Source organism: Grammomys surdaster, unplaced genomic scaffold, assembly GCF_004785775.1.
Source record: "Grammomys surdaster isolate TR1022 unplaced genomic scaffold, NIH_TR_1.0 133, whole genome shotgun sequence".
Lineage (NCBI taxonomy): Eukaryota > Metazoa > Chordata > Mammalia > Rodentia > Muridae > Grammomys > Grammomys surdaster.
Window position 1 is genome coordinate 13138819 of NW_021604591.1, and position 25975 is coordinate 13164793.

The window sequence follows — 25975 nt, forward strand, 5'->3', positions numbered from 1 at the left end:
ATTGTACACCTTTAATCCCTGCACGCTAGAAGCAGAGGCAAGGGGATCTCAGTGAGTTCAAGGTCAGCCAAGGTCTAGTAAGACACTATGTAAAACAAAAACTGAAGAATTGATGTTTAAGTGTTTGCTGTCTGTTTCTGATATGAACTTACAGTCTGGTTGTGGTGTTTCTTTGTGTGTACTATAATTTAAATGTACTTAGCTCTTAGGATTTTATACCTGCCAGATAATTGGTGGCATTTTGAGCCATATGAGCTGTGACCCTATAGAAAAATCATGTAATTACAACTTTTCTAGGATCGCAAGGCACTTTTTAACAAGGGCTTTTACAATTCTTGACGTATTTGAAGACACTCCCACCCCAATAGCATCACACCGCCTTGTAGCCTATAAACTCCCTTAATTTTGCCCCATCCACACCCAGCGTGAGGTCATCTTCATTAGGATCGACTTTTACCACACTGCTAGGACTGCTGCCTCTGACTATGGTTTTGCTGATCGTTTTTGAAACACTATCTGGGCCAAATGAGCCCTAAACATTTCCACAGTTGATGTAGAAAGTGACCTTTTCTAGTTGCTAATTGAAGGTGCTTCTTCTTGTTTTATAGGTGTCAGCTGTGATGCATGTTTAAAAGGAAATTTTCGAGGTCGCAGATATAAGTGTTTAATTTGCTACGACTACGATCTTTGTGCATCTTGTTATGAAAGCGGGGCAACGACAACAAGGCATACAACTGACCACCCGATGCAGTGCATATTAACAAGGGTAGACTTTGGTAAGTTTGTAATGAAAAATTATCATTTAAGGGACTTCTATGGGTATGAAAAAGCAAAACAAATGGCACCTCCATAAGCATCTCCAAGGGTTGATTCAAACTAAAATCATCTTCCCTCTGTCCTTCCGTCTGTTGGTTATAGCTTTCTTAAGAAGCCCTTTGGAACAATCCACAAGTGGTAGAGGATGAGGTAGAGTGCTTATGGAAATAAGCAGTGAAATCAGGTTGGGCTGTTGTTAATAGCATTCGAGTGCTGTCTGCTTCAGTCCGTGATTATTTAACTAGCCAACACACTTACTATTGTCTTTGATTATAGCCTTCCTGATGAGCATGAAGCACTGTCTCGATTGGTTTTGATTCGCAGGTCTGATAGTTAATGATCAAGCATTTTTTTCTTACTGCTTATTAGCTATTTGTATATTTTTGAATAAAATGTTCAGATCCTTTTCCCATTTTAAAAAATTACATGTAATGCCTTTATTGCTGAATTATAGCCAAACTTCATATATTAGATACATGTTCCTTATCAGATAGATGATTTGCAAAAAAATGTACACCCAGCCTGTTTTCTTCTCACTTTCTAGGTGCTATAGCACCTAGAAACTCTGAAGTACAGAAGTTTTCTTTTTAAATGCCTAGCTTGTTCTTTTTAGTTACTTTGTGTTCTGATGTCATCCAAAGCACACAGCCCAAGCTAAGTCACTGGGAAGTATGTTTTCTGAGGGTTCCAGTTGTGTCTGATTTAGATCTTTCATGCACTTACAACCGTTTGTTGTTGTTGTTGTTGTTTTCATTCTTGAGACAGGATCTCACTGTGTAGCTAGATTGGCTTTAACTCACAGAGATCCTCCTGCCTCTAACTCCTGAGTGCTGGGTTTAGAATTAGTTTTTTCACTTGGACTTGAGGTAGAGGGTATCCAGTTTTGGGGTCATTGAACTATCTATTTTCTATTAATTGGCTTTCTTTTTTGCTTAAAATAAGTTGACCATAAACAAAGGACTGAGTCTTTTCTATTGCTATGTGTGTCTGCCCATGACAGTCCAGTGCTGTTTGCACTTCAAAAGCTTACAGAAACTTGTGAAATTACTGGGTCTTTCAATATTGTTCCTATTCAGACTTGTTTTGCACATTCTGGGTCCTTTGAGCTTTTCTGAGTTTTAGGAACACTGACCAATTTTTCACAGAAACCAACTAGTTTTTGATAGTGATTGTGTAGAACTTCTAGATTTTTTTGAAGAGTATTGCTATTTTGGTATTAAGTCTGATCCATGAACATAAAATACCTATTTATTTTAGAACTTTCATTTTTTTCTATAGTTACCAGATAATAAAAATATATTTCTTTCAATAAACATACTCCTAAGTATTCTTTGGCTGTTGTAAATAAAATTGATTTTATCTTTGGGTTATTATAAATGTTATAAAAAACAACTTATATATAAATCATATAACTATGCTAAATTGGCATATTAGTTCTAATACTGTATTATTAGTTCTAACCTAGTGGAGCCTTAGGACTTTGCTTTCTTTCTTTCTTTCCATTGAATGCTTTTAATTTACTGGAGAAGAGCCTCCAGAGAAATACTGAATAGAAGTAGCAAGAGACCCTTCCTTGTCTTGTTCCTCATCTCAGGAGAAAGGCTTATTTTTGACATTTATTGTTGTTTGTTTGGAGTTTTATTTTGCTTGGGGATATTTGTTTTTGAGACAGGGTCTCACGATTCAGTTTAAGCTGCCTGGATTTGCTTTGTTGCTGCGCTTGGCCTTGAACTCCGATTTTCCTGCCTCTGTCTTCCAGGTGCTGACATTTCAGGCACATACCACCATCTGTCCTTGCCTTTTTTCTTCCCCTTGTCTACTAGAAGTCTACCTTGCAATCTTATGCATACACACAGATATATGTACCCATGTACACAGATGCACATGCATATACACATACATATAGCCACATCTACATGCACATACACACATATATCTCAAAGACACTTTTTTTTTTTGGTTTTTCAAGACAGGGTTTCTCTGTAGATCAGGCTGGCCTCAAACCCAGAAATCTACCTGCCTCTGCCTCCCAAGTGCTGGGATTAAAGGCGTGCGCCACTACTGCCCGGCTGACTTAATCTCTTTAACCTGGCCTTGTTTCTTTCAGGTTCTGCCACTTTCCAGAAGTACCACGGGCTAGAGACTGACTTACCCACGGGCGTTGGGGACACTCCGACTATGGCTTAGGGAAATGCGCTCACTTTGTTTTCCTCACTTGCTATCTAGAGAAAAAAAATTGGAAGAGTGTCCTAATTTTCATGTGGAAATAAAGGTTTTATAAATGTTAACAGTTACTAACCCCTCATTGGAGTCAGGCTTCCAACTGTAATCTCACACTCTTAAATGTACCCCTCACACAATAACAGTCTTTTAATCCCACCAGGGTCAGGCAAATTTGTGAGTTTCAGGTCAGCCAGAGTTACAGACAGTGTTATGAGATTGTCTCCAAAATTAATTAACTTTAAAAAAAAAAAAAAAAAGAAAGAAAGAAACACAAGCCCTCACTTAATAAGAGAGTGTCAGGCCACAGTGCTTCCTCACGGTACTGGAGACCATGGCTGTGTTTATATGTTTGTATGTTTGAGAAGGAGCATAGGTACTCCTCAATGCATTCCACTTTGTTTTTCAGATTTGTACTATGGTGGGGAAGCTTTCTCTGTAGAGCAGCCACAGTCTTTTACTTGTCCCTATTGTGGAAAAATGGGCTACACGGAAACATCTCTTCAAGAACACGTTACTTCTGAACATGCAGAAACATCAACAGAAGTGGTAGGTGAAGCGGTTTGCTAAAAATGATGAACTGTGTTACTCCTGATGTTGCTGAAACTAGGCACTGTCATCCTCTTGAGTGGTGTAATGGACTGCTTATATAGTAATACAAATTACTTTGGACAGCAAAGTTTAGAGCCCTAGGATGCTACATGCAGGGGTGCCTCACCAAAGGCAGTGGAGAAGGTTGAAAGGACCCAGCCAGCCTTCTTATGCCTTGGTAAAGGGTTCTTGTTACTGCTCTGTGCTTATTTCTTCTTCTATGAGGAACTTTGTCTGGGGGAAACTGCAGCTCTTGTGCTCTAAGCAGTCCTGGACTGTGCACCACTGGCCCTCCTTAGATTTCATTAGATCACACCTTAGCTTCCCAGGTCAGAACTCAGTGCTTTTCAGTTCTTCCTTCCTGATCCCCCCCTCCATACCCCGCCCCCCATTACCAAAAGCCAAATACCTAGAGTAAAATATGAAGTCTAAACTTAAAAATTTTCAACATTTTTATTTATCTTGTATCTGAGTCACTATGCTTCTAACTTTAAGCAATGATAAATACCCCCAAAAGTCTTCAGAAGTGAGCTCATTCAAGATAGTGGTTTACAGGGAAGAACAGATCGAAGGAGAGGAGACTAGAGTGGGAACAAAAGGAAGAAAAGAGACTACGGGGAAGGGATGCTGGTGTGGTGGGCGTGTGATCGAGGGCTCAGTTCTCAGCTCTCGTTGCCCTTGGTAACATTAGGTGAAGTCAAGTGTCTGTGTGCAGCTGTAGATCCTGATTTTGGAGAATTTGCATACATGTCAAATAATAATTCTCTATATGTACTTAAAAAACAGGTAACATTTGGAGAAATGAAGTAGTACATTCAAGGCTATGCATGGATGTAAGCCTGGCCAGAGGCCTCTGAACAGGCTAATCTCTATTCCTGTGGACAGTGTTGATTTTGCTTCAAATTTCCATAAGATTTAGAGTTGAAGTTTTGATTAACTTCATCTGGTCCTCAAACCAAGTTCCCCATGAGAGTACACCATTGTCACCACTGTTCGTTTGCTCTGGTTGGTTCTTTTCTTGTCAGATAACTTTGCTTCCTTTTGTGTCATCCCAGATCACAGCAAAAAGAGTCCTGATACTGTCTGTCCCCATGCTAACTGCTGTGGAAAACTTATGATCATTTTTCTGTTTTAATTTCTGTTGGATCTTTTTATTTAAGTAGATGACTAAGTTAGTTCCTTATGGAGAACTGGACATCCCTAAGGTCCTTGAAGCCAACAGGCTCTAGTATACTTTGATTACTTGGGTGGACAACTTCACTGTACCGCTTTCCACATTCAGGATTGGATAATCCAGACTTTTCCATGGTTTACTGATCTTTATGAATAAAATGAAGGCCAAGTTTTTTGTCAGGAATGCAAATATTTACACTCCTTCATTCTGCTACACAGTATGAAAACTAAATACCCCCCATTTACAGTTTTACAAGTTTGTTAAGTCACTTACATTCCATTCCCAGAGTATCCTGTCCATGGCCCACCCAGGACAGCCCTCGCTATTCTAGTTTTTCATGTTTGTTTTGTGTTTTAAGGGTCTGTCCCTCCTTAACCTTTAGTTTTTGCATGAATATTAAATTACACTAATAACCAAGCCCCAGACATTTCAAAATGAAAAATAGCAAGCAGACAAGGACCTCTGCTGTAAAGATGCGGAGTCATGAATGTCTGGGTCATGCCAGGGCATGCATGTGTGGCCTGTAGTCTAGTGTGGATTCCAAAGGTGTAATGCTGGTGCCACCTCATGCCTCTGTCTGCATGTGTGGCTATCCTACTCCAATGTAAATATGCACATGTCTCTTCTTTACCCACAGTGTTTGTTGTGCAAAGCCATGCGTTTGTTTTGTTGTTTTTATCAAGACAGGTTTTGTGTGTGTGTGTGTGTGTGTGTGTGTTTTGTTGTTTTTTGTTGTTTGTGGGGGGGTTGGGTTGGTTGGTTTTGTTTTTTTTTAATTTTGGCTTTTATTTTGGGGGTGGGGTGGGGGGAAGGTAGGAATTGGTTCCCTCCATCATTGTGTGTGTCCTGGACATTGAATTGGACTCAGATCATCAGGCTGGGCAGCACCTGTCCTACCCCAAACCAGTCATTCTAAAAGGAATCCTGAAGTTCAAGAGGAAATGCCTTCATTTTGCTGGGCAGTCATAGTGTTTTCTTTTTCTAAGTGCCCAGTTCATTATTGTGCCTTTATTCCAACAGTGACCGCATGTGTCCTCTAGACCCATTCATACTTGGCTATAGGGTTTAGGACCCATGTCTTCTAAGAGTCAGCATTCCTTTAGAGAAGGAAGAGGCTCTGTCATTGTAAACAGTTGCTACATCTCACTGAGAGTTAAAGTGGCTAGTAAGAGAGTCTGCTGAAGATAGAATTTTACAGCATCTTTTTGGCCCTTTATGTTTTTCTTATTTTTTCCCAACCTGGGACTCTATAGAACAACCGTAGCCACTATGCCTTCCTGATATCCATTTTAAGATCATTCAAGAAGCTTAAGTTTGAGTGTACAAAGAACCCTTTAAAACAAGTCCCTGGCTGGGGGCTATTGCTCAGTGGTCAGATACTTGCTTAGTATGAAAGAGATTTGGGGCTTGATCACCAGCAGTGTAAGAAAAAAAGAGGAAACAAAGCAAAAAAACAGCATCTGACATAGATTATATGGTAAAGGTAGTTACTAGTTTAAAACAAAAGGATGACATAGATTGGGTATGTATTTCTAAGTCTCGGTAATATGTATAACACCAAGTATGAGAAATGGGATTTTGAATTAACCCCCATTTTTACATGTTTTACTAGTGCTTTATTTATTCAAAATAGTGGGCTTCATTGTGCATATAATGTGTTATGATCACATTTCCTTATATCTTCTTTCATCTCACACCCCTTGTCAACCAGCCTGTACGTAATGTTATTAATTATTATTTTTAAATCTAGTAAATTTCATTGGGGTCTTTAAAGGCTGAGGACTGTTAAGAGGGGCATAGGCACCTTACCAGTGGTTGTCCCACAGAAGAAAGTGTTTGTCCCTCCCCCGTTGTTTTAGTTAGGGTTTTACTGCTGTGAAGAGACACCATGACCAAGGCAAGTCTTATAAAGATAAACATTTAATTGGGGCTGGCTTACAGTTTCAGAGGTTCAGTCCATTATATCATGGTGGGAAGCATTTCAGAATCCAGGAAGACATGGTGCTGGAAAAGGAACTGAGAGTTCTATATCTTGATCCTAGGGCAGCCAGAAGGAGACTTTCCTCCTTAGGCAGCCTAGAGGGGACTCTCTTCCTTCCTGGGCAGACCTTGAGTACAGGAGGCCTTTAAGTCTGCCTACATAGTGGTACACTTCCCCCAGCAAGGCCACACCTCCTGAGAGTGCCACTTCCCATCAGTCATTAACTGCTATAAGTCTTGAAGGAGGGCAGGGTTTAAGTCCCTCTCCCTTCAGTGGTAGTGTAGACAGATCTAACATAGCAATCATAGCTACTGTAAGTTCAAGAGTATAGTAGCCTAGTTTTTCCATACATGATGATCAGGTGCGGGTATAAACTGACAACTACTGCTTTGTGGTATGGTTAAGGGGAAGGTTTTTGTTGTAGATATAAGAAACATTTGAAGAGTCCAGAGCAGAGAGAGAAGTATACTGAGTGTGGCCCACAGACTAGTCGTGTCTAGGGCTATCTGTGAGAGGGGAGAATAGCAGGGGTAGAGAATAGAGAAACCGTAGTGAGAGAAGCAGGAGCAGAGCATAGGGAGAACATAGCAAGAATAGAAGGGCTCTAAGGAAAATGAGTAGATATGCAGAGGGAAACCGGTGAGCTGGAAGGAGTGTAGATTTGGAGGAAAGAAGAAATAGGATGCTCTGTGGACTTTGAAATATAGACCTATTTCAAATATGAAATACACACACACACACACATACACACATATATATGTATAAATATAGAACAGGTACTTGTTACTCATGATACTGAAGGAGCTTGGAGGATCGCATGTATTTTGATACACTGATAGATGCTACAGATAGCCATATGTCCCTTCTGCTAGAGATGAGAGAAATGACTCCTTTTGTTAGAGGGGAACTGGCCTCACAAGTTTCTAAGGAATGCTGGTGTTTATCTAACCAGGAATCCTCCTGTGGTCCAGATTGAGCTCTTATCATTTCTGGCTATTTGAACTGCCTGGAGTTTGGGAATTGGAGTTTGCTTTGGACCTGCGAGTGCCCTACGATTCTTCCATATCCATAGACAATGCAGAGCGTTTAACTTGTGGTTGAGCACGTCCATCTCCTTGAGCATTTGCCATGCCTAAAGAGAAAATAGTCCTTTCTTGTAGCCTTTGTGAACTATGAGGCCTGAGTCATCAGATGTGAATGTCTGAGAGCAGTCTCTGCAGATGACAGAAGAGGGCATTGGATTCTTACTGGATGGCCATGGAGGGACTGGGGAGGTTGTTTGGTATTGTAGATGATGGAGGTGGTGGTGGTTGTTGTTCTTTTTGAGGCATGTATGGCTGACCTAGAACTCATAGAAATAAATCCACTTGCCTTTGTCTCTCATGTGCTGGAATTAAAGGTCTGCACCACAATGCCTGGAACAAACATTATATTTAAATGTATGGATGTGTTCATTCACTGAAGTTAAAGAATTCTTGGAGTTGAGTATAGTGGCTGTTCATAATAACAAATGTAACACCGAATCAGTACACATAGATGTCAGTGTGCGGGAAGACCAAACTCTAGCTGCTTTGACTCAGTGAGAGGGCAGTGTAAGAAGTACTTATGGGAGGCCTTGAAATTTTGATGTGGTTTTGAAAAGAATGAGAAGGAGACAGTATAATTCAGAAGGAAGAGACACAACCAAGATGCATTGTTAAGAAGAAAATAGCAGGGCTGGGGAGATGGCTCAGAAGTTAAGAACACCGACTGTTCTTCCAGAGGTCCTGAATTCATTCCCAGCAACTATTTAGTGGCTCACAACCGTCTGTAATGGGATCTGATGCCCTCTTCTGGTGTCTGAAGAAAGTAACAGTGTGTTTATATATTTAAAATAAATAAATCTTTAAAAAAAAAAAAAAAAGCCGGGCGGTGGTGGCTCACGCCTTTAATCCCAGCACTTGGGAGGCAGAGGCAGGCGGATTTCTGAGTTCGAGAGTTCAAGGCTAGCCTGGTCTACAGAGTGAGTTCCAGGACAGCCAGGGCTACTCAGAGAAACTCTGTCTCGAAAAAACAAAAAACAAAAACAAACAAAAAACAAAAAAAAAAAGAGGAAGAAGCAGCAGTAGCTGCCAACAGTGATGGGAAATAGATCTTCTGTGAGACCAGATCAGAGAACCATTACAGCCAGGAAACTGCCCTAGTTTTGATGTAGACATTTCAGCTCCTCTACAGAAAAGTGACATCTCCATTGTGATGCCGTTACACTTGTCTGAGAAGCAAAGGATGATGGTTCTGTGTATGTGACCTTGTGGTCTGACAGACGTAACCATGCTGATTATTACATGGATGAATGTGCAACATCATACCCAAGAAAGCTGTCCCTTACAAGTTGATGGTTGCCAGAGAATGGATATGCATCAGACACTTAGTGGCACCAGAAAGTAACAGAAGAAAATAAATGATGTTGAGAATTCATAAGCTTTTGAACAGACATTCTTCAGAGGAGTTGATACATGGGGTTCAATTCAGATATTTTCTGTCAAGACATATGGTACTTCCTGTTAACCAGAGCCATGGTGCCTACAGCCAAGTGTGACCAAGTGGCTTGCATGTACCAAGTCCTGCCTTCAATCACCAACACCACAAAAGCAGTAGTATTTTCAAGAGTTATAGTTCAGAGGACATCTTCAAGTATTCTGAGAGTGATAAGAGGGTATGTTTTTCACAGGGTAAAGAACCCACCCAGCTCCCAGTGTATGCTCAGTCTCCCTAGAGAAAGTTGGGTTTATACTGGGTCAGATAGGCAGTTTTAAAATGTTTATTCTCCCTCCCTCCCTCCTTCCTTCCCTCTCTTTTTCTTCCCTTCCCTTCCCCCCTCCTCTTCCTTCTTCTTCTTCTTCTTCTTCGTCTTGGTGTTTGTCTGTGTGTTTTTGTGATTGATATGGATGTGTGACATGGAGGGGGTGTTGCCACAGTGTGTTGTGTGCAGTCAGAGGCCAGCTTTGAAGAGTTGGTTCTCCCCTTTCACATGTGTTCTGGAGATCCAGTTGCCAGTCTTGTCCAGCAAACACTTTACCTTGTGAGGTTTCTCATCAGCCCCAAATAGGCAATACTGTTAAAAAAGATTTTTTCTGTAGCTGTGATTTTTTTCTTCCCTTCCCTCTTTCTTCCTTTCCCTCTTTCTTTTCAGTTTTTCAAGACAGGGTTTCGTCATGTTCTGGAACTTACTTTGTAAAACAGGCTAGCTAGTGTACAGAGGTCCACCTGCCTCTGCCTCTGGAGTGCTCAAGGTGTTTGCCACCACTCCCTGACAGAAATTTCTTATGAAGGCTGAAAGAAAGACACATTGCATGGTGGAATTTAAATTCCTCTCATTATTTTTAAGCTGTGCATAATGCCCAGAGAAGAAACAGTCTGATGTGATTGTATTTGGTAGAAGAAGGAAACCAGAGGAAATCTGAACCTGCTGGAGACTGAGACATAAGTGTCTATGGGGTGTGGAGCTGGGTTGTTGTTGGTTGTTTTGTTTTGTTTGTTTTGTGAGAATACATGTTTTGCTAGCTGGAGTTCATAAGTAAGCTAGAGAGCTCGTGAGCCCCAGAAACCTACCTGTCTCCACCTCGCCAGCACTGGAATTAGAAGCATGTGCTGTCAAACTCTGGTCCTTGTGACTTGAGCTATCTTCCTAGGTCCCCACTTAAGGTGTTTTCCAGTGGGCAGACAGCCTGTGTCGTCGGGGAGGGTGTTTTCTACATTCAGTAGTGACTTAGTGTCTATGTGTGGGATGATGACATCAAAAGTCTGTTGGTAACAGCATATGTTGAAATGTGCACCAACTGGTTGCTTGCTGGTGATCATTTGAGAAACCACAAAGAAACTGCAGTCTTGCCTCATTTGGTAAAGGCTGTCAGGAGGGCTGCAGGTAAAAAGCAGGACTGGTGAACAGAAAAGAATGACCTACACAATAGCAGAGACAGAAAGAATAGCAAGGATGTGTGTGATGGGAGAGGAGTTTTTGGTTATATAAGTAACAATAGCATTTGGTTTTTCATTTAACTGGGAGATAGATGTTTAAATACCACAGGTTTTGAGGTTTTTTTGTTTGTTTGTTTTGTTTTGTTTTTATTTTTGTTTTTTTTTTCAACTTTGTCATATTTACCCTAGCCATAAGACCTGGGATTCTTGTTCAGAAATATAGGTCTACCCCTATCCAGTCTTTCTCAGGGCTTAGGAAAAAGTATTTTTCACAAGTTCTCCAGGTGATTTATATTCTTAGCCAAATTTAGGAAACACCAACTTAAGCCAATTCAGTAAAGCCTTATTGTTGACAGGTTGTTATAACTTTAAACTAATGTGTTAATGGAATTTTCATGTAAGAATAATAGAGATTACTGTGCTTTGTGGTGGTGTGAGTATGATAAATATTCGTGTTGACAGGCCGTCACATCTTAGAATGAATGGCCTGTCCTCTGTGTAGACTTTTTCCATATTGTAAAGGAATTAAGTACCAAGATGGTGATGGCCCATTCAAAAACTGCCTGACAGACAGCTCTGGCTCTCCTCCAACCCCACCTGACTTCATTCCACCTCCTTTTTGTTTTTCCCACTCTACTTTGCATTTTCATTTTTCCCTTTGTTTCCTCCTTTAACCCTGTGTGACAGTGTTCAGATTGCTAAGTATAAAACCTACAGTGTAGAAGGTGACTAAGCCTCTGTTCCCATTGGCTCTGAAGCTTCATTTTCTTTTCCAGGTTCTCACTTGTATTAACTTCCAGTGGCCCAAACATGACAGCATTTTGTACTTGATTCCGAATCTAGTCTCTTGATTTTCTGTGCCAGCTTCTAAACTAATGACCCTTTCTAGTAAAGATTTCATCCTCAGTAGCTCTTTACCCCAAATCTTTATGGACATTAGGTGGGGTGTTTTGAGTTACTTTTTCCATGAGTACTTTAGCCTAGCAGGGAACCCAAAGATTTTGAGCATAAATACTCAATTGTTGGGGAGTCTCGGTTTTCTTTGTTTTACATCCCCATCTCCCCCTAAGGCAGAGTTTCTTTGTGTAGCTCTGGCTGTCCTGGAACTCATTCTATAAACCAGGCTGGCCTTAAGGTCAGATATCTGCCTGCCTCTGCCTCTCGAGTACTGAAATTAAAGGTGTAAGCCGCTGCTGCCACCACCCAGCTTTAATTACAGCATTCTTGGTATCTTTCTTTTTGGGATATGTGTCTTGAAAGGAGATGTTCATCTAACAATGTACATCAAAGTCCTGAAACTTACCCAGCTGTCATAGACTAACCTGAAGGAAGCTATCTCAGAGAACAATGCTTTCCATATGGTTATTTTCTCTCTCTCTCTCTCGCTCCTTTTTTTGTTTGTTTGTTTTTTGTTTTTTTCGAGACAGGGTGTCTCTGTGTAGCCCTGGCTGTCCTGGAACTCACTCTGTAGACAGGCTGGCCTCGAACTCAGAAATCCACCTGCCTCAGCCTCCCAAGTGCTGGGATTAAAGGTGTGCACCACCACTACCCGGCGGTTATTTTCTCACTAGATAAAAATGTTATTTGGTCTTAAACTGGGCACACCTTTAATCCTAGCACTCAGGAGGAGAGGCAGGTAGATCTCTTTAAGTTTGAGGACAGCCTGGTCTACACAAAGAAACCATGTCTTAAAAAACAAATTTTAAAAACCTTATATGGTCTTAGTGATCCTCTAGTAAGACTGTACATAGTTAGTGCTTAACTGCTGCAAAATGAAATCTCAAAACTTGGCTCGCTTTTTTAATCTTTAAATCACTAGAATGTGTTGGGACTGGAAAAATGACTCAGTAGTTAAGAGTACTTGCCCACGTGGTGATCAGAAGAACAATCTCTAAATCTAGTTTCAGAAACTGATACCTTCTTGTGGCCTCTATAAGTACACACACAAGCAGGACACACATATACATACTTATAAATAAAACCGGGCGGTGGTGGCGCACGCCTTTGATCCCAGCACTTGGGAGGCAGAGGCAGGTGGATTTCTGAGTTCGAGAGTTCGAGGCTAGCCTGGTCTACAGAGTGAGTTCCAGGACAGCCAGGGCTACACAGAGAAACCCTGTCTCGAAAAAAAAACAAAAAAAAAAAAAACAAAAACAAAACAAAAAAACCCTAGACTATGATTCTGTTTCTTTAAACCATGCTTTGCTTTTAATGTTTGGCCATGGTTTGAAAAACAAAGACAAACTCTACTGTAGTGCATCCGTCAGATACTTACAATCTCAGAGCCAAACATCATAGCATACACTTGCAATTCAGAAGGCAAGAACAAGAGAGTCTCTGCAAGGTCAAAAACAGTCAGGGCTATATATATAGAAGAGCTGGTCTCCAAAACACAAACACTTACCATCTAACGAGGCATTGCAGAAGCACCTAGAAAGGAATGGCACCAGGTGGCCTGGATTTCTAGGCAAGAGTTCACAGTTTGTAAACTTGAGAGCAGATACCACTGATTTTTTTTTTTTTTTCTTCAAGAGAGGGAAAAAAACCTGATCATTGTAAACTGGCCTGGAGAGAGAGTGCTGGCTTCTCCCACTTCCCCTTGGGCACATTCCGCCCTGGCCTTTCTATCTCCGTTTTCAGGCCAACTGCTCCCCTGTTTTGTCTCGTGAGCATCCTTAGATTTTCTTAGTTATTTTTCAGGCTCAAGGCATAAGTAATAAGGACAGCCAGTTGGGCATTAGAGACTAGTTACTAAGTCATAGTCACATTCTCGGGGCCTTCTGCTCTCAGAAAAGGCGGGAGGAGGTGTGTTTGCTTGGGACCCAGGGGTCAGATTGGTCAGTTCTGGCCTGTGTCTCAGCATTGACTTCTGTGTGCCATCTTGCCAGTTTCCTCATCGAGTGCTACTGTAAGCCAGCTACCATAGTCACTAAGGGCCTGAGTCTTATATTTGTCAAATGTACTAGTGGGGTGATGGCCATACTTACTGGTAGAGAAGCACTTACCTCAAGTTTCAGCTACAGTCCTTGGTCTGGTCTGTCTTCTCTGTTAGGACTTCTTTCTTTCTCAAGATTTGGAAACTTTCCCTATGTCAAGGATGGAATAATTTATTTCTTTCTTCCACCTCCTATTCACTAATTGCGTTAAAAAATATTTCAAAATGGCCTTTCCAGCAATTGGCTAGAGATTCTCAGCAACTGATCCTGCCCTCCTCTGTAAATTCTAACCCCAAAGCATAACCTCTCCTTTCTGTCTTCTCCATTTGCCTCTACTTTGTGTACTGGCCAAAATCCTGGACACCCTTGCTTGGCACTCTTAATTGCCACTCAGCTCTGAAGCTCCCCACGCCCTGCTTTCTTGGACCCTCTTTGTCTTCTCCACCGCCCCCTCCTGGTGGCTGCCAAGATTACCTGCTTACCTGCCCTATGGTTTTCTCTCAAGCCAATATAATATGGTCCTCAAGCTTTGAGGAAGGGAGGGAGTTTCTTCCCAACTATCCTCTCCTCTACCTGTGTGCACATTGTTTTATTCTTGTAGCTTCTGTCTCTGGCCATAAGGCAAACAAGGAAGTTAATAACTCCTTGGTCTTGATCTGGTTACAGACTCACCACACTGCCCCATTCCCCCTGGGAAATATGGTTCTAGATTTGGCTTTTCCTCTTGTTCTTTCCCCCTCTTTCTCTTCACTTCTTCTCTTTCCTCCTCCTCCTCCTCTTCCTCCACTCTCCTCCTCCTCTCATCTTCAGATTGTTTCAGAAGTGAGCAGTGCTCGTTTGTCCACTAACTCAATGTTTATCTTATTTTATATGCATTGGATAGCTATTTCATGGCTACTTGTCTTAGCTAGGGTTTCCATGGCTGTGAAGGGACACCATGACCGTGGCATCTCTCATAAAGAAAAACAGTTCATTGAGGCTAGCTTATAGTTTCAGAGGTAAAGTTCATCATCATCACGGCAGGAAGCATGGCAGCCTGCAGATAGATATGGTGCTGGAGGAGGAGCTAGGAGTTCTACAACTTGATCTGCAGACAGCAGAAAAGGAGACTGTGTCTCACTGAGCATAGTTTGAGCATATATAACCTTTGACAATGACACTTCCTTCAGTAATGCTACATCTACCCCCAACAAGGCCACACCTTCTAATAGTGTCACTCCCTATGGGCCAAGCACTCAGACACACGAGTCTATGTGGACCAAACCTGTTCAAACCACCGTGCTACCTTTTTCATCCCATCCCTCCCCCCCACACCCCCCATAGTTCAGGAATCTCAGGTATCCTCCGATCTCTGTCTCCAGAGCACACCTGTACTTTAGCCGAGCATTTGCTGTTCTATTTGGGGATTGACCCTCAACTATCTTTGGAGAAGTATGCCTTATCTTATGTCTGATATTAGCATCCAAGGCTGAATTTTAGGTAAAAACGTTTATTTATTTTAAAGTTTTGACCAGAACTGTTTGGCTAGACCATGGGAATGTGGCTCAGCCCCACCAATAGACAACTCTGCCAGAAATAGATTTGAACTACTTAGAACTGCTATGTGTGACCCTGAGAGATGTCACTGCAATTGAGTGACCGCATGCTTGCTCAGACCTGGTTGAGTAGCTCTGCTGGGTTGGAGCTGGTCCTCAGGACCTCTGTACTGACTGACCCTTGTGCTTTATTGTCATTGCAGATTTGTCCCATATGTGCAGCGTTACCTGGAGGCGATCCTAATCATGTCACAGATGACTTTGCAGCTCATCTGACACTTGAACACAGAGCCCCTAGAGATTTAATATCCTTCCAGGAGGGTTTGCTGTTGGTGTTGATGTTTTGATTGTTGTTGAGAATAAGTAGTCTTAGAGAGAAACTAATTTCTAAGTTATTTTTGTTTGTTTGACCTTTTCATAAAAGTGACACTGTTGTTTGGAGACTCACTGTGCTGCTTTAGGTTATAAATTCCCTTACTCACTCTCTCATCCAGTGGGATTCTGGTCATATGAAAGTGGGTTTTTTGTTTGTTGGTTTGAGTTTTTTTTTTTTTTTTTGAGACAGGGTTTCTCTGTATAGCCCGGGCTGTCCTGGAACTCACTCTGTAGACCAGGCTGGCCTCGAACTCAGAAATAATCCGCCTGCCTCTGCCTCCCAAATGCTGGGATCAAAGGCGTGCACCACCACTGCTCGGCCTCATATGAAAGTTTAAGTCAAGTCAAAGTTACTCAACCTGGTGGGGAACAAAGTGGTGGTGGTTTTTTACAGCCTGTAGCTCTGATCTTTTGCTCACAGTCCCTGCTTTCCTAACTGGAGACAGTTAGATTGAGGGAAGGTGGAGATTACTGGGAAAGTGAAGAAAATGGAACAAGCCTGAGAAGTAGAGGCCAAGGAGCTGACAGGCCTCAGACTCACAGATCCACCCACCTCTGTGCTGGGATTGAAGGTGGGCGTCCTCCACACCCAGCTGGGGCTTTTTAGTTGTTTGTTTGTTTGTTTGTTTGTTTGTTTGTTTGTTTGTTTTTTAAATTGGGGTTGGAGAAGTGACTCAGTGGTTGAGGCTCGGCTGCTCTTTAGAGGACCCAGGTTCGATTCTGAGCACTCACATGGGCGCTCACGCCCATCTGTCACTCCAGTTCCAGAGCTCTGACACCTTTTCTGACCCCTGTGGGTAAGACCACATATGTGATACACAGACATCCATGCAGGCAAAATACCCATACACATAAAATAGAACATTTTTTAAGATCGAAAAAAATAAAGTGGGCCTAGGCCTTTTGAGTTACTGTGCACTTCATGGGGGAGGCTACAGATATTAACCTGAATTTTTTTTCTTCACAAATTCTGGGACTTCTGATGGTACAGTGTGTGCATTCAATAAAGATTGACTCAAATCATCTGAACCCATTTTGTAAGCCTTCTATGTATGGCTTTGGTTAGTAAGGAAAGGTTGAATTTTGAAAAGTACAGTAATGAAAGGTATTTTACATATTTTAATTTCATTTTTTACCAAATTGTAAAACACAAAATGCTACCTTAGCAGATACCTGAAAACATGTGGAGCATCCTGACGCCTCCAGTATCGTGACGTACTACTGGTTTTGTTGGGAGCGGTGTCTAGTGTGTGCCTGTGGGCAGCAGTTGATGGATGTCTCCCTAAAGGTACCTTCTCCCACAGCTCCTTCTTAAGAGTGACCACTGACCTGTAGAACCCAGACTCTCATCCTGAACACCACAGTGAGTCCCTGCTCGTCGCAGCAGGGCTCCTCACCTTGTCCTTAATTATTCCAGAACTGCCAGCCAAAACCGCAAAACTACAGTCCAGCAGGGGAACACCATCAGAAAGTTGCTGCTTGCTTTGCCTCTGTGGAAATACAGGGTTGTCTTGGAGGGTTGGTTGGTTTGTTTTTGTTTTGATTTTTTTTTTATCTTCATGATTTTTGGTGGCTGATGCCTGTGGAAGACCTTGTTCAATTTGACTCACATTCAGTCCTGCCTGAGAAGCGTAAGGCTTCTAGAAATCCACTTGAAGAGTGTTGTATTAATCTGTGTGTCTAGTGATACAGCAATTCAAGTATTTTCATTTTAACCACAGAGCTGGGAATAAAACTAGACAGAAATTAAAGTGGACATTGAAACGAGCCGCATTTACAGACTAGATTATTTAGCTTGCTTTTCATTGTAGAGGATGAGTGTCTTCTGTTTATTGATACATAAAGTCCAATGTTAAGATCACCGTAGGTATGTGACCAGGCAGCTCATTTGACCTCATTCTGTGTTCCAGGTCTAGTACCTGGAAGAAAGTTCTTGGCCTTCAGCACATACAAAATCTATACATTGCATTTGTCGGTTTGATTTTATTTGTCTGTTTTTTGTTTTTTGTTTGTTTGTTTGTTTGTTTGTTTTTTTGAGTTTGGCCTCACTGTGTAGCCCAGGCTGGCCTTTGTTTCCTTTGTTTTCCTGCCTTTGCCTCCTAAGAGTTAGGATTACAGGCGTGCATAGCTACAGGATTAGATCACGCCTAGCTTATGCCTGTTGTTTTTATATTAAGTATCCTTTTTAGGATTAATGAGCCTCATAGAGTTTGGAACATTTATATTCTAAGCTAAAGATGCTATTTTCAGCTGCTTACAATTTCGGAATTCCCAACTAGTAAGAGGTCAATGTTTTGGTTTTGGTTTTTCTTCTTCTTCTAAACTACTTACCCTTTCCTTAACCTTGAGTTACGATGAATCGAGTGGTGTTCGACATGTCCGTAGAATGTTTCACCCTGGTCGGGGTTTAGGAGGCCCTCGTGCTCGTAGATCAAACATGCACTTTACTAGCAGTTCTACTGGTGGACTCTCTTCTTCTCAGAGTTCATACTCTCCAAGCAGTAGGGAAGCCATGGATCCTATAGCTGGTAAGTCTGTTTACACTTCTTAATGGCAGGGGCAGGGGTTGCAGAGCTGCTTTCAAGATGGTTTGTGTTTTACCTTTGCGTCTAGTCCTGTGCTTGGATTCCTTCAGCTGTTTAGAAGTCTTATGACATTTGTAAGTGGACATCATAAAGTACTACTGCATTCTCAAAGGCTTTGGGGTATAAGATAACACAGAAGAAGGGCTTTAGGAAAGATTTCAGAGTGGAAGAAGGCCTTCAGAGTTCCATGATTTCCATCTTAAGGACTTAGGAACTCAGTAAGTTCTTTTTGGGAAGGAAAGTAGGAATGTATCCTCCTCACCATGATTTGAGAACATCCTGATTATTGAACACACTGAAGGAGGGTGTTATGATACCATGAACAACCTCACTAAAGCAAGAGTGGGTTTTACAAGGCCAGAGGCAAGTACTGCAGGGACAGAGGACTTGCCTTGTAGAGCACTGTCAGGTACTTGAAAACAGCAATGTGCAAAGATACTAGAGAGAAGGCAGAAACCAGATACAAGATCCATGTTTATAGATGCTCCAGACTCTGGGATTTCATCCTGGTAACTCTTCTGATCAAGTAAGCAGAGATTAGTAAATACTGATGGCTCGGTGCCAGGCCCTGATCCAAGAACTGGGAGTAAAGAATAGACCTGATGCTGCTTTCATAGTGCTTCCATTAACAGGTTTTAATTATGATTGGACCTGCTCTTGAGTCTAAATAATTTTTAAAGCCACCTTTTAAGTTCTACCTAAAGCAGGCTTAATTTTATGTAGAATCAGATAGGTGTTGGATCCTTGGCTGAACTTGGGTATGTTGCATGAACTTCTATTGTTTCATAACACTTTTGATTTTCTCCATTGACAAAATGATGATGTGGCACTAGGTTTTCCTGTGTCAAGTTGATTGATCACACACACATTTCCATTGGCAGAGCTGTTATCTCAGTTATCAGGAGTGAGACGTTCTGCAGGAGGACAGCTTAACTCTTCAGGCCCTTCCGCTTCTCAGTTGCAACAACTGCAGATGCAGCTGCAGCTTGAGCGGCAGCATGCGCAGGCAGCCCGGCAACAACTGGAGACTGCTCGCAACGCAAGTCGGCGCACTAACACAAGCAGCGTCACCACTACGATCACACAGGCCACGGCCACAGCCAACACAGCCAACACAGAGAACAGCCCACAGGCCCTCCACAGCTCCCAGTTCCTGTTAACAAGGTATTTTATTTACTGTTATAGCTCAGTTGGAGAAAGGATGTTTTGTTGGCACTATCCAGTCTAATCAGCTTTTCCCTTTTGTGTATGTAACTACATGCCTTAAGAACTGCCTTTGATCGTTACAGCTCATAGCCCTCTGGTTAATAAATATATATATATATAAATATAATATTCCCCCAGGAACACAAAAACTTAGTGTTTCAGGTAAAGTAAATGTTGGTATTTACAAGGTATAGATCATTGTTAAAAATATTTTTCTTTCACATACTTCACATAACACTTAAAATACTGTATCATTTCATTTATATTTACATACTTTGAGTAGCTGAATTTATTTAATAATTAATGTTGCTTCTAATTTTCCATTAAAGTCTGCTGAGACATATTAGAACAAAAGAGGGATTAACAGAGATGGCACAGTGGTAGTGGTCACTGCGCTAGCATGCGGACCTGAGTTCAGATCCCCACACCTATGTAAAAAGTGTGTTCTGTTGTCCCAGCCCTGAGAGGTGGAAACAGGATCCTGGGAGGCTCCCTGACCACCACTCGAGCCAGTTGATAAGGTCCAGGTTTACTGAGAAGGGTAGCAAGCAATAGAGACAGTGAGTGCCCTCCTTTAGCCTCCACAAACACGAACAGGTACACACACCCATGTCGGTGCATGTACTACACATACAGATATATATAAGAACAAAAGTTTCATAGTGTGTGTGTGCATGTGATTTAAATTCTTAGGATTAGTACCCAAAAGTAACTTTAAAACATGGCTTACTTGGGACTGGAGGGATGGCTCAGTGGTTAAGAGCACCATCTGCTCTTCCAGAGGTCCTGAGTTCAATTCCCAGCAACCACATGGTGGCTCACAACCATCTGTAATGGGATCTGATGCCCTCTTCTAGTGTGTCTGAAGACAGCGACAGTGTACTCACATAAAATAAATCTTTTTTTTTTTTTTTTTTAAAAAAAGGCTTACCATGGTATCAGTAATACTCATTACATATAGTAGACCGTTCATTCCACTGGTAGAAGTTCTCACACACTTCCAACGCTACCCTTGAAGGTTAGGGATGTAGTTCTGTTATAGAGTGCTTGTGTTACATCCTCAGGGATGCGCAGTCTGTAATCCTAGCACCTGACCTGTAATGCCAGCACTGAGAAAAATCAAGGCTATCCTCCCACATTGTGAGTTTGTGGCCAGCCTGGGACACATGAGACCCTATCAACGGGGCTGAAGAGGTGGCTCAGAACTTGGAGCCTTGTTTTTTTACTGAGGAGACCTGGCTTCAGTTTCTAGCACCCATATGACAGCTCCCACACTGTCCAGTAACTTGAGTTCAGAGGTTCTGACACCATCTTCTGGCCTCTTCAGGTCCCAGGCATGCACATGATGCACATGTATACATGCAGCAGAACACTCGTTCACAGAAACAAGTCTGTTTACAAAGAGTAGCATGAGAGTTAGGGGATGAAATGGTTAACTTGGGCTTGGGAATGTAGCTCAGTTGGAATAGTGCTTGCCTAACATGGGCAACCCTGGGGTGAGACTCCAGCATTAAATAAGCCAGCCATGGTGCTTCCCTATAATCCCAACACTTGGAGAAGGGAGGAAGATCAGGTGTTCAAAGTGCCAGCCTTGGCTACATGAAAATGAAGTTTATAAACTATAATGTGTATGTATGCTGATCTTTGGGACCTTATAAGGAACTATAGTTTCTCCTCCTTTCTTCTTGCACTTCCATCCCTCAATGCAGTAGTCCAGGAGCGTAGGTAGGAGTAGAGTGCATAGAGTGCTCAGGTAGGCACAGAATGAAAAGTGCTCAAACAAGAACCCGTGCTGTGGAGCCCCAACTTTGCCACTTAATACATGTAGCCCTTAGACAAGTCATTTCCTATCTTCAGTTTTATCATCAGTATCCCACCCAGAAATCCTGCCAGTTATGAGAGAGGATTATTGAACATACTGATCATTGTCATTTATTGTTTATTTAAGGAGGCATTTTGCACAGAGTGGTTTATCTTTGCGGTGGCCTTCATAAGGCCAGTGCGTGCCTCTTACCACCAGGCAGTGGTTCAGTGTACGCTGGAGAAGGTTCTGCTGGCTGCCATCATTACCTTCCTACAGAGACCTGCCAGGGTGTGTCTTCCTGAAAGTTGGCTGCACTCTGGGTGGGATATCTTGCCAAGAAAAGGACATCTTTCCAGCCAGACATGGAGGTTCATATCTTTAACCCCAGCATTGAGGAGGCTAAGTGTAGAAAGAATCTCTTATGTATTGTGTGGAAGAATCATCTATCAATAAACTGATGACCTATAACTGAGGTAGAAAATAGAAGGTGGGACATCTGGCTGAGAGAGAGGGTTCTGGAAAGAATTAAGAGTAGAGATTCGCCGGGCAGTGGTGGTGCACGCCTTTAATCCCAGCACTTGGGAGACAGAGGCAGGTGGATTTCTGAGTTCGAGGCCAGCCTGGTCTACAGAGTGAGTTCCAGGACAGCCAGGGCTACACAGAGAAACCCTGTCCCGAAAAACCAAAAAAAAAAAAAGTAGAGATTCACCCCAAATTCTGAGGAAGTTAGATGCATGAAACTGAGGAGAGATAACCAACTGTGTAGCATAGACTAGAATAAACTAGCTGTAGAAGTTATGAGCCAAAGCTTTTGGCCTAGGCATTTATCCATATGTAGGCATATATATAATTCTGAGTCATTATTTCTGGGAACAAAGAGAATTGTTAGAAAAGCTCATGGCTACCGCTGAAGCCAGAGTTTGGAGCCAGCCTAAGGCATGTACTGAAGATTGTGTATCAAAAAGAGCTGACATGGTAGCCCACACCTTTAATCTCAGCACTCAGGAGGCAAAGACAGGTAGATCTCTGTGAGTTTAAGGCCAGCCTGGTCTATAAAGCAAGTTGTCAAGGAGCTGGAGAGATGGGTCAGTGGTTAAGAACACCTGCTGATCTTGCAGAGAACTAGAATATGATTTGTAGCACCTATATCAGGAGACTTACAAGTGCCTGTGACTGCAGCTCCGTGGTATTCAGTGTCCTCATCTGGCACCCCACAGACTACTGTGCATGTAACTACATACATGTAGTTTTTTTAAAAAGTCAAAAAATTACAGTTTCTTGTAAGGTTCCAAAGATTCAGCATGCATACACATATATTCCCCTATTTGTTTTTTTTTGTGTTAGTATATATATGTGTTTTCTATGTCTTTCTAAATCCCAAACTACTCAGTAGAGTTAATCTGAAATTTCATTTCCTGTGCATTTAAAAAAAGATTTTTTTAAAAATTACCAGAGCATAATATGTGCTTTCTCTTGGTGCTGTCATTAGTCGCACACTGACTTCTGGAAAGACAGGTGTCTCCTGAAGCTGTGTAATAGATGCATGATGACCTGCAGTCTGCACACCTTCCTCTCCTGTATTTCCCTTCCAAAGTCTCACTCTGTAATCTAGGCTAGCCTTGAATCATGCTCCTGCCTCAGCTTTCAGCAATGGGTAAAATATGCCTATAATCCTTACAATTCTTAAAGTGGAGACAGGAAGATCAAAAATTCAAAGTTATCCTAGGTTACACAGTAGTTAAAGACCAATATCAAGCTTATTTGGTTTTGGGCTCCTGGGAACTTCAACTATATTAGCTTACATTGTGAACTTTGAACAAGAAAAGCACTGCAGCGTCAACAGGCATTTCCTGCGCTGTGGGAGTACTCTGTCAAATGTTCATCTTATCCTGGAGCTGACTATAAGGACACGGTTTGTTCTAGGGAGGTCGAAGATAGTTGACGTGGTAAGTGTCTGAGTCAGAGTCCTGAACTAACTTCCCCACATACTTTAAGTTCTATAGTTTAGCTCTTCCCTCATCTGAGCCACAGAGCGCATCACTCTGGTGGCTTTTAACTGAGACTTTGAACAAGTTAGCTAATCTCGGCTTGAGCTGCCTCTTTCTTTAAGATGGTAAATCCCAACTGCTGGGGCCAGAATGGTGCACACAGAACAGAGTCAGGCCTGGCAGCAGTCACAGTGTGTGTCTCCCTGTGCTTTGGGGTGCCATAGCCAGACAGCAGGAGCAGAGGCCAGTTGGTAAGCTGCCCAAAGGTCTGTGTAAGCTTGCCCGGGTTCTTAGGAGGCGTGCCTGTCACATGTGCCTCCGCCACCCTCCCTGCCCATCCCTTCTGTGTGCTGCCTTTCCTGACCCAGTGCTGCAGCCACTTGCTTTCCTCCCAACTACAGATAGAGAAAAATAAAATCAGTGCTGACACTGAGCACAAGTTCCTGTAGTTTTGGGATTCTTTTTTTTTTTTTTTATGTATATGAGTACACTGCAGCTGTCTTCAGACACACCAGAAGAGGGCATCAGATTCCATTACAGATGGTTGTTAGCCACCACGTGGTTGCTGGGAATTGAATTCAGGACCTCTGGAATGGTTATGCTCTTAACCACTGAGCCATCTCTCCAGCCCAGTTTTGGGATTCTTTAATGGAAGAACTTGAGCCATTGTAACGAGTTGGTGACAAGTAGAGTAATAATTAATAACCAGTAGCAAGTAGAATTTTCAACTTTTTTCCTGGCTTCAGAGTTCTGGGATTAAAGACATGCACACGCCACCACACCTGGCTGAATTTTCAGTATTTTGTTTGTTTTTGGTTTTGTTTGGTTTTGTTTTTTTTGTTGTTGGGTTTTTTTTTTGTTTTTGTTTTGTTTTTTGAGACAGGGTTTCTCTGTGTAGCCCTGGCTGTCCTGGAACTCACTCTGTAGACCAGGCTGGCCTCAAACTCAGAAATCCGCCTGCCTCTGCCTCCCAAGTGCTGGGATTAAAGGTGTGCGCCACCACTGCCCGGCAAATTTTCAGTTTTTAACATCTGTCCATGTTCCGTGCGGTTGAACCTTGGCTTCACAGCCAGCCAGTGACTGTCATATGTATCTTGCGATCTTCTGGGAACTTAGTAGGAAAATGACATGGTGGTCTGATGAGGTGATATAACCAACCCAGCAGTCTGATGTCAACCCCCAGGACCCACATGAAGGTGGGAGGAAAGAACCAGCCTTACAAACTCACACACATGACCCGACTTCATACATTTACCATAGCACACACCCATTTCAAACAAGAGAGAAAGCCAGCATGGTGATGTGAGCCTTTAATCCCAGCACCGGAGACATAGAAGCAAGTGAATCTCTAAAGAGCTCTAGGTCAAGTTTCCTGATCTACATAGCAAGTTGCAGGCCACCTAGTAAGACCCTGACCGAAAAAGTTGGGAAGAAAAAAAGAAAATGCGTGGTATGTGCTTCCTTGAGTCTGTGTGTACCTTACCTCAGAAAGAGTAAGATGGAAAAGAGAAAGTCCTCAGTGGGCGAGGACTCTGCTTGAGCTGCGTTCTCATCACTGGAGTGGTGGCAGCAGGGCCACTGCCTGCTCTACTGCCGCCGGGTGAACCTAGGTGTAGGGCATTACTCTTCCCTAAGCATCGCCCAGTCAGCAGTTGCTTGCTTTGTTTTTTAGAGGAATTTCTACCAGGATTTTCTCCAAAGCTAGTCTGGGCTGTCTCCGTGGTTTAGTTTCTGTGTTTGCTCCTTTGTTTTGTTTCATCTCATTGAATCTACTAACGGAGGTGTTGAGGTCACCAAACAAAGCATCCCACACAGACTATAGAACTTATAGACTATAGACTATAGAACCCCACCGTTCGGTATTCATTGACTTTTTACCAATAAGGCCTTTCCTTTTTTACCTATACAGGTTGAATGATCCCAAAATGTCTGAAGCAGAGCGCCAGTCCATGGAAAGCGAGCGTGCAGACCGCAGCCTGTTTGTCCAGGAGCTCCTTCTGTCCACGTTAGTGCGTGAAGAGAGCTCGTCCTCAGATGAGGATGATCGGGGGGAGATGGCAGATTTTGGTGCTATGGGCTGTGTAGATATTATGCCTTTAGATGTTGCTTTAGAAAACCTAAATTTAAAAGAGAGTAATAAAGGAAATGAGCCTCCACCACCTCCTCTTTGATGACCTCCCCACTCGCAGACAATGTCCTCTGTGCTGTATTTGCCAATGAAAGTGGACAACAGCTATCCTGGGTTTGTGTGGTGATTGTAATTTCAGGTCTGTCACTCTTGTTACATTGTGTACATTCAAAAGGAAGAGAGAAATATATATGATAATCATTTCCACTTAACTAATTTTTACTTCTAGCAGGTAAATGTAGGTAGCAGTGCAGGGTGACCTCTGCTTCCTGTACCTTGACATGCAAAAGGCTCTCCTAATACTCCACATTCAAACTGAAGAGGAAAATTGAAATCTCTAATGAAGCTGCTGTGTGTATTTATGAATATTAATGAATAAAAACTGCTTGGATGGTTTACCTAACTACTGCATGAGGTTTTTTGCAGCGTGCATGAGTTTCAGTGGCCTTGTTATTTAAAAATTAAATACAAGGAGTAAAACTTAAAAAAATAAAATTAAAAAATAAAATACAAAGCCCAAAGCTTTCCCAACATTATTCAATGGTTACTGGGTGAGTAGCTTTTGAATAATGTCTGCCTGACTCACCCTTCTACATGTGCCTCCTACGCACAAAGCCAGCTCTGCAGTGGAACCCGGGGGCCTAGCCAGGTATGGCGCTCCACTGTATGACTGTCCTGT

The 25975-nt window shown here is 42.3% G+C and overlaps 1 protein-coding gene across 5 annotated transcripts in view; it reads left to right on the forward strand.

The window, feature by feature from the left end:
* Kcmf1 (potassium channel modulatory factor 1) overlaps nucleotides 1–25699 on the forward strand; it is a 63307-nt gene extending 37608 nt beyond the window's left edge. For all 5 annotated transcript variants that reach the window (XM_028762325.1, XM_028762328.1, XM_028762324.1 and 2 more), the window contains 6 exons: nucleotides 609–776; nucleotides 3446–3585; nucleotides 15414–15515; nucleotides 17939–18113; nucleotides 19052–19334; nucleotides 25078–25699. In XM_028762325.1, the coding sequence (XP_028618158.1) occupies nucleotides 609–776; nucleotides 3446–3585; nucleotides 15414–15515; nucleotides 17939–18113; nucleotides 19052–19334; nucleotides 25078–25339 (1130 nt within the window). In that variant the 3' untranslated portion in view covers nucleotides 25340–25699. The remainder of the gene's footprint in view (nucleotides 1–608; nucleotides 777–3445; nucleotides 3586–15413; nucleotides 15516–17938; nucleotides 18114–19051; nucleotides 19335–25077) is intronic.
* Nucleotides 25700–25975: the final 276 nt, after the last annotated feature.